The sequence below is a fragment of the Branchiostoma belcheri genome, unplaced genomic scaffold (genome assembly GCF_001625305.1).
Source record: "Branchiostoma belcheri isolate BF01 breed outbred unplaced genomic scaffold, Haploidv18h27 scaffold5, whole genome shotgun sequence".
NCBI lineage: Eukaryota > Metazoa > Chordata > Leptocardii > Amphioxiformes > Branchiostomatidae > Branchiostoma > Branchiostoma belcheri.
In genome coordinates, this window is record NW_017804131.1 from 7,319,322 (window position 1) to 7,328,515 (window position 9,194).

Sequence of the window (9,194 nt, forward strand, 5' to 3'; positions counted from 1 at the left end):
GTGTCCTCCAGGCACTTCCTCGGACACCGGGCTGGGACCGGAATGCACGGCCATGCCGACAAGGCTTCTACCAGCCGCTCGGTGGTCAGACCAGCTGTCTCTGGTGCCCGCAAGACACGAACACAACCAGCGAGGGAACTGTTTTCGAGGACGATTGTGTCGGTACGTTCAGCAGCAAGGTCTTAAAGGCATCCAATCCGATTTCAGGGCAGCAAAACCTAGAAATATTCTGAATACGGCAATCTTTGTGATATTGACACATTCTGCTTCACATTAGCACATTTAAATCAGCACTTCATACTTTGGGCATTTAAAACTGCGGAAACAAGCCCCAAGATGAGTCCTTTATTTTCCGGGTTGCACCCTAAAAATCAGCCAAGGGCCGTTCCAGTAACCATTTTTCAACAGCATTTTGGGATTTTTTCTCCATGAGGGTCAATATACATCGGTCAAGTGTGGATTCAACTCAAGGAATCATTTCAGTAGCAACGAAAGTAAATAAGATCAAGATGTTCACTATGGTTAAAACATTGTGATTTGTTTGACGACCGCAGCTCCTCCGCGGGTGCTGTCACACGGATGGTTAAAACAAGTTGGAGTTGACGCTGGACAGAAAGTGACCCGGGACTGCCATGCGAAGGGACACCCTCTCCCCTCTGTAGCATGGGTGAAAGATGGCAGCGAAGGTTTGTTTATTGTTTGTTTTGCACTCACAAAATAAATGAAATATAACAATTGAAGTTAAGTAGACATGCATGGGAGGGCCGGGAACCTGGTGGTTTATCTTTGGCCCTTCCCAATACTATAAGATTAAAAGTTACAATTGATACTAATTGAAACAAAATTTAAACGAAGAAGACGAAAATAACATGAAATAAACAGACACAATTCGAAGAACTAATGAAACTAATGAAAGGTAAAACTTGATGCGGCATAAAAAGAAATTAACGGCATATATGCGCATACGTCATGAAAAGAAATTAACATCTATTCCTAAAGATTTTTGATGAAGAGAATTACTTGACCCTTAAATTGAAGAATGTTTATGTCTGATGTCATAATATAATATCAAGCAATATAAAGTAGCGGATGCTACTTGAAACGTCTGGCAGTTTTGTTTTCAAAACCTGCTCGGTTGCTTGTGTAACAATTGCTCTGTGTATGGGTGATGAGAGATGCCACCCACCCATGTCAACAGTTCCTAGAGCTGGAGATGTCGTCAACTTACGAACTACGACGCCAAACACTCAACTACAAGGTTCCACTGAGTCATACCGAAAGATACAGACAATCCTTTATTCCCAGAACTCTAAAATCATGCAGCAGAAACAGTTGTAAATTGAGTTTCAGACTCTTCTTCTGCAGATTATTTGTATGTGAACTTGTCTTAAGATTGTATATTCAGGTCGCCACATTATATTTACTATATTTTAATTAGTAATGACTTATTTCATTTGATCGTTGAATTTTAGACTGTTGTAAAATGACAACACAATTCAGGAGTTTCTTCTGCCATGTTGTTTTTATCAAATAAAGTTTTTATGCCTTTGTTCTTTCTAGACATCCTCGACGTGGAAGAAGTTGAAGGAGAAAACGAACACGAGGACCACAAGATCTTGAGGCTCACGATTGAGGAGATGCGGGCTGAAGACGAGGGGCTGTACAGGTGTGTGGCGACAAACGTCGCTGGGAGCCATGACAGGAAGGTCACCATCAGCATTGCAGAGGTGAGGTCCTAGCCTGGTTACCTAACCTATTATAGCTCCCGAGTCCTACATCCTCTCCGCAAATAGGAGAGTATGTAGGACTCGGGAGCTATAATAGGTTTGGTAACCAGGCTACGTGCACCGTACTACTGATGCAACAGACACGTGCATACATTAACAAACATGTCATATACAAAAGCACTATTATTTCCACAAAAAAAAAAAACAATTTTGCTACTAAAATCAAAGAACCCACATATTATGGTAGGTAATTTAACATACAAGTGGGTAATTTCGTATTCCATTGCATAAAAAAGAAGAAGTCAAACCCAGTAAACCTAGTACCATGTATGTTGTAGAATATACTAGTAGTATAATGCTAGACGTAGATATAGTCTCACATACCACTGTATTTTCTTTCTTATGTTGTTTGTAACTGCAATTAGCCCTCGGGCAAGTATTTACAATAAACTTTCTATTATTTCTGCATATTTGCGGAGAGGATGTAGGACTCGGGAGCTATAATAGGTTTGGTAACCAGGCTAGTGAGGTCCCTGTTGTATCCAGAACTGGGCGTTATCCAGAACCATGCAAATATAAGCTTAAGGTCCTGGATAGTCCACACGAATCCAAAACGGGGAAAAGGGCAAATCTACGTCTTGGACACGCGGAGACTATCTACTACCCATACCTGATCCTAACCTTAAACCATTCAGGCACAGAACTAGATAGGCGAGGTTCTGGATGCACTAGCCCCATTTAAAACTACAGAAACAAACTACAGAATAAGTCCTTTGTTTTCTGTGTAGTAACCTACAAATCAACCCAGGTCCTTCTAGTAACCGTATTGCGTCAGAATTTTGGGCATTTTTGTTCCACGAACATCGATTAACATTGGGACAGTGTTGAAATACACTAATAATCGCCCTACACAAGGGCGGGGCAAAAGATGACCCTAGTAACTACAGGGGTATTTCGGTCACAAGCTGTCTAGCAAAATTATTCACATCAATATTAAATACACGCTTAACAACTTTTTTTAGATGAGAATAAGCTCATCTCCCCGAACCAGGCCGGTTTCAGAAAACAATTCAGCACAAATGATAATCTCTTTGTTTTAGACTCACTAATTACGAAATATTTCCAGAACAACAAACGCCTTTATTCATGTTTCATAGATTTTAGAAAGGCATTTGACACAGTCTGGAGAGAAGGGCTCCGTTTTAAGTTATTAAATTCAGGAATAGGAGGGAATTTCTATAAATTAATTAAATGCTTATATGATAAACCCGAAACTTGCGTCAAAACAAAATCTGGCCTTACACCACCATTTGTGACTGATAAGGGTGTCCGACAGGGGTGTAACTTGAGCCCCACCCTTTTTAATTAATTTATCAATGACTTAGTTATTGAGCTAGATAATTCAGAGTGTATGCCACCTTCTTTATTATATAATCTATATGTCTCTTGTTTATTGTATGCTGTTGATGTTGTAATACTTTCAGAATCAGACGAAGGTCTGCAATCGGCCATAAATAGATTAAGTAGCTTTTGTGATAAATGGAAGCTCCAAGTACATTTGAAAAAAAAAGTTGTAATATTTAACAAAACAGGCCGCTCATTTCCAAAGCAAAAGTTCTACTTTGGTAATAATACAATAGAAAACGTCCCATCCTATTGCTACTTGGGCCTTACCCTCTCATCATCAGGTAGCTTCACCCTAGCTAAAAAGCAGTTATCACTGAAGGCACGAAAAGCCATTTATAGTTTCAAATCTATTTTTCGTTCATCAGTTTCACCACGTAGCCTCCTAAAGATATTTGACACATGTGTAAAGCCGATCCTTCTGTACGGTTGTCAGATTTGGGGGACAGAACAATTACATGATACCTCACCTATCGAAAATGTACACAATCAATTCTGTAAAAATGTTCTTGGTGTTTTTAGAAATAGTAGCAATGTCGCCTGTAGAGCAGAACTAGGCAGGTTTTCTTTAGATATAGATATTTGTCTATATATAGTTAGATTCTGGTTACGTCTGTTCCAGTTGGATTCAACTTCTCACCCTCTTCAAAGGGACGCACTCCTCTTACAACAAAGTCTTCCGACAAATACCCGTAGACGAACTTTATTGCAACGTGTTAAAGACATATTAGATCACAATGGATACTCCTTTTTGTGGCATTCCGATAACTCACATTGTGACCTTGAATATATTGGTAAAATACTGCGAAAAAGACTTATAGATATGCATATACAAACATTTTTTTCATAATTTGTCAATAGATACTGGTAAGTTAAGATTTTATGCAAAATGTCAAACCATATACAATATAGAGCAATATCTAGATCTAGCAGATTGCGAACTACGCTCCGCTATTAGTAAAATTAGAGTTAGTGCCCATCCTCTGGAAATAGAGAGAGGCCGATATAGAAGGGTTCCTGTATGTGAAAGAATCTGTAAATATTGCAATGCAAAGGTTGTAGAAGACGAAATACACTTTATCTCAAATTGTTCGTTTTATAACAATGCTCGAAATGAGCTGACTATTCAAACTTCTACAATTTATCCCAATTTTACTAAACTTACAGACAAAGAAAAAACTGTTTTTCTGTTAACTTCCCAAAACCCACAAATTTTAGAAAAGGTGGGACATTACGTCTTCCATGGTTTACAAAAGAGAAGTCAAACCCTTCAGACGTAGCTATAGTTCTAGTCAACTACTTTTCATCATGTAGATACTATTGTATAATAATATAATCTGTTTCAATACTGTTGTATGCTTATGATTTGCAATTAGCCTACGGGCACGAATTTGCAATAAAACTTCTAAAAATAAACCTCTATCAACTGTATCTTAGCTGTGGGTTTTGTCAATAACATTAACGAAGTCGTCCTTATCTTACTTTCAGGAAGACGAAGACGAAGAGTAGAACATCACTGATTACAAACGACGTAACAAGATAGACCCCAGCAATGAAGACGAAATAACGTACAACATACATGAATAATGTACCCATGTTACAGTACTAGAAACCTATGTTTGATAATATACCCTGCACTATTAAAATTATAGCCTGCTACCCACAAATCAACAACAAAGAAACGGTAGACTGTTTATGAGAAATACTGCAAAAATAAGAATGAATATCATTGTGTACATATGTTGATTTGTTAGATATCGTGGCAGAGAATCACAGTACTAGAGAATCTGCTGGTATAGCTAACACAATAGCTTTGATTTCAAGCAACAGCGCACTTATGACAATAGAGTAGATAACAAGAGGCAGTGCATTCCCCTACTGTGTTGAGCTGTCAAAAGAATGTACAATGTAAGAGGCCTAACACTAACATTGTCTAAAACTTCCATATTTACGAACATGGTTACTGGTATAAGTTGTTTTGCACTGTTTTGTCTTAACTTTTTGTTTGACAAAAATGTATTTTTGCAATTACAAATGTATTGCAATTACTTCATACTTTTATAAACCATTCTGATACTTTAGATTCGCATTTAGAGGTCACACAGTAGACCCATTCTCAGTTATTGATAATGTCCAATGCTTTAAAAATGTATCCAGCTGTATCCAATTGTATAAAAATATTCTACTTGGATGCCTAACCTCCATCAACGCATTTCTGACAATATGTACAACTGGGCGTTGACAGTAGAAATTGTTTAACCAATGCATTTGAATAAATTCAAGTAGAAAAAACATGTCGTCTATCTCTTCATAAATGATGACCCTTGTAGTGATAAAAAAAGACAACATATGTAACATAGAAATACACACTAAAAGTATAAATCAATCCCAAATATATTAGGTTGACATATTCTAATCTATGCTGATTCTTGATATTGTAATTTTATTTACTTATATTGTTTACTTCTAAATGTGTGTCTTGTTCGTGTTCTCAAGCTTGTCTTGTGTGCGGGCCACAACACCAGCCCCCGCTGCCTGTGGCCAACGAGTATTGTATTTGTTTGCAATTTCAATAAATCTAATCAAATCAAATAAATAAAGGCTATTCGGGAAACAGTTGTCATAATCGGTACCTCTATCTGTATCTGTGTAGCCGGTATATCATAAACCGCTCCTCGGTGTAACAAACTAGCTCTAACTGGTGTTACGACATGACTAGCCATCGGCCTCAATATAATCCAAAAAAAATGAAATATACCAGTAACAACAAACTATGCGTACGGCAAACGTGCTTTTGGTCGCGCCTTTAGCCAATGTGTTGAAATTCCCCACCAGATCATTCAGCAATCAACTTCAACTGTAAGAATGTAAATATAATTCCACAGCAAAATTGGCTTACGTTGTTGTATTGGCTACACCAAGTAAATTTATGGAGGCCCTAAATCTAATGCGAGAGCGCCATAACAAACAAGAAGGGCTGAAAAACGCAAGATGCCTAGATTTGAAACATACGTACAATGTACGACAAATGTTTGGACACAATTGAATGAGAGAACGCCGTGTAACAGCCAACAAGTCTTTTATTCGTCATGAAAACAGCAATTATCAGTGGAACAGCAGCTTTGTCATCCTGTCCAGTTTTTTTCTTTTCGTCACGTCTTCTCTTATCTCACTGTTCAGACTCTTTAGCCATAGTTACAGGAAGCGGAATTTCCGGTTTTATTTTTTCGTCATCGATAAAATAACCTTTAGTGGCCTAAACATAACAAAAGGGATTTTCTTGGCAGAGTGTTGGAAAGATTGGCCCTCGGCAGCAATGACTCCTCGGTCACTTGCACGAGACCGGATGTCGGACACTTCGGCACCTGGACACTTCGGCACCTGGACACTTCGGCATCAGGACACTTCGGCACCTGGACACTTCGGCACCTGGACACTTCGGCACCTGGACACTTCGGCACCAAGTTCAGGACGGTTCGGCACCGAAGTGTCCAGGTGCCGAAGTGTCCGACATCCCCCGGCCTATACAGCATTCCGGAATGGCGCGGTCCAATAGGCGCTAGTAACGCCTATTAGGGGGGATATACCTTGTAATAAAGCAGGGCAAACAGCACACGTGTACACACGATAAGGAGCTTCATTCACTAACTTTATTCAGGTACATGTACTTCTAAAGCGCTTTTACGTAACTTGTGCATGGTACTGTTCTTATTTTCTACAAGCAACTTATAAACCAGCGCGAACATTTGCGCGAACGTATTACATGCTGAACATGATAGAATGAACTTGATGCACTTGACTACAATAACGGGATAACGTTTGAATTCCTCAGGTTAACTAAGATGGTGCCCATAACAAGCTTCCGCCAAAAAAGCCTTCAGAAACCGCATAAACGTCGCTGGCGTTAACATTATAACATTGCTTATAGCATTATAACATTGCTTATAACATGTTTGAACTTCAAATGTGGTTCCAGCATGGAACAGGAGACATCCGCCTGGCCTGTTACTAATGTTTTGCCTGTGTGTGTTCTTCAGTCCTGTAGTCAGTCTCTCTAACAGTATCCGTACGATATGTATCTTTACAGTAAATATGAACATTATAGAATATAGAATTATATGAACATTATAGAATGCGCTTGATGAGCTTGATACACATGTACGGATCTACATGTACAAGTGTATGATTGCTAGAATCATGAAAAACGATTATGTCGGGATAACGTTTGAATTTCTCAGGTTAACTAAGATGGTGCCCATAACAAGAAGACGAAGCTTTCGCCAAAAAAAGCCTCCAGAAACCGCATAAAAGTCGCTGGCGTTAACATTATAACATTGCTTATAACATTATAACATTGCTTATAACATGTTTGAACTTCAAATGTGGTTCCAGCATGGAACAGGAGACATCCGCCTGGCCTGTTACTAATGTTTTGCCTGTGTGTGTTCTTCAGTCCTGTAGTCAGTCTCTCTAACAGTATCCGTACGATATGTATCTTTACAGTAAATATGAACATTATAGAATATAGAATTATATGAACATTATAGAATGCGCTTGATGAGCTTGATACACATGTACGGATCTACATGTACAAGTGTATGATTGCTAGAATCATGAAAAACGATTATGTCGGGATAACGTTTGAATTTCTCAGGTTAACTAAGATGGTGCCCATAACAAGAAGACGAAGCTTTCGCCAAAAAAAGCCTCCAGAAACCGCATAAAAGTCGCTGGCGTTAACATTATAACATTGCTTATAACATTATAACATTGCTTATAACATGTTTGAACTTCAAATGTGGTTCCAGCATGGAACAGGAGACATCCGCCTGGCCTGTTACTAATGTTTTGCCTGTGTGTGTTCTTCAGTCCTGCAGCTGTAGTCAGTCTCTCTAACAGTAGGGAGGAAGACGGCCAAAGAGTTGCTGGAGTCTTTGGACCGTCAGCACACCCTCCCGGGGTTCTAAAACAACAACTCGCCCCGCTTACAACATTTCTGAGTCAGATAAAAACTATACTGGCGGTCCAAAGACCTTGGCACAAGCCTCCAGCAACTCCTTGGCCGTCTTCCTCCCGCCGGAGAAGTTGTCCCATTCGTCAAATAGGCGGCCCTGTAGGCTTCTGTACTTTGCTCGCTGATGTCGCCTGAGCTTCCCCTCCGTGACCAGCCTCACGTGGATCTTCACAAGGCAGCTTTCCCGATGGAGCAGGTCGATCAGCAGGTACAGTGGAAGGGATGGCTTCCTGGCTTTCTGGTTCAGTCTGTTGTGCCATCCCTCCACGTCGTTGTTTGTCCGAATCGATCGACCGTACACAGACCAACAACGAGGAGGCCAAGCTGAACTGTGTAGCCAGGTCCTCTCCACGTACCCTGCCAGCTCTGTCAGCACTCTGGATTCCCTTACTTTTGACTGCAGCTCTGTGAGCGCTTGGGGGATGGCTGCTACTGGAAGGTAGGGGAGTGCCAACAGTCTCCGCAGCCACCTGTGTACCCGTTCGTCTTCTTTGTATGGCACCTGCAGTCCCAGCTGCTGGGCGTGTCTCCAAACTGCTTGTGCCCAGTGGAAGCTGCATCCGCGCAGACGGACGTGGGGAAACAGTTGCGGGAGGACCTGCCACAGAGCTGATTCAAAGTCCAGCACACACTCCTGCAGGTTGATGACACCTGGCAGGGCGTCTATGAGCTCACTGAACACTGCCCTGTAGTCTCCCTTCTTCCTCCCAGACATCACCGCAAAAGCAAGGGGAACCTACGATGACACAGGGCAAAGCATAGACAAAAAAAGAACATTGAAGCAAGAAGTATGATGTAAGGAGACCATGGACAATAGTAACAATTATATTGGAATCTACAATTCAATTTGGATGTTGAAGACATTTACATTGTATTTGTAATATGTATAGCTATATTTATAGTAAGTAAAATTTATGCCAAAAGCAGTTACTCAAACAACTGGATATGATTTTGGAAACGTCAGACGTTTCAGCTAGTATCCAATAGCTTTCGTCAGTGACTGAAAGACCAGAGGGGAAATGCAGGTTTATAAGCACTAACTATTGATT

The 9,194-nt window shown here is 40.2% G+C and overlaps 2 protein-coding genes across 2 annotated transcripts in view; one reads left to right on the forward strand and one right to left on the reverse strand.

Moving 5' to 3' along the window:
- Window positions 1-5,425, forward strand: part of LOC109479728 (sushi, von Willebrand factor type A, EGF and pentraxin domain-containing protein 1-like) — a 27,197-nt gene extending 21,772 nt beyond the window's left edge. Inside the window, exons 24-27 of the mRNA XM_019781717.1 lie at window positions 1-162; window positions 555-598; window positions 1,561-1,727; window positions 4,620-5,425. The exon at window positions 1-162 is cut by the window's left edge and continues 1 nt beyond it. Of these exons, the coding sequence (XP_019637276.1) occupies window positions 1-162; window positions 555-598; window positions 1,561-1,727; window positions 4,620-4,640 (394 nt within the window). The 3' untranslated portion in view covers window positions 4,641-5,425. The remainder of the gene's footprint in view (window positions 163-554; window positions 599-1,560; window positions 1,728-4,619) is intronic.
- Window positions 5,426-6,719: 1,294 nt separating this feature from the next.
- LOC109479730 lies at window positions 6,720-8,860 on the reverse strand. Its single transcript, XM_019781719.1, has one exon. It carries the CDS (start codon window positions 8,858-8,860, stop codon window positions 8,144-8,146), a length of 717 nt encoding a protein of 238 aa, XP_019637278.1. The 3' UTR covers window positions 6,720-8,143.
- Between the last annotated feature and the right edge of the window lie 334 nt (window positions 8,861-9,194).

What these genes read in the sequence shown, in the direction of transcription:
- LOC109479730 (XM_019781719.1), bottom strand. Translation starts at nt 8,860, where the DNA reads ATGTCTGGGAGGAAGAAGGGAGACTACAGGGCAGTGTTCAGTGAGCTC.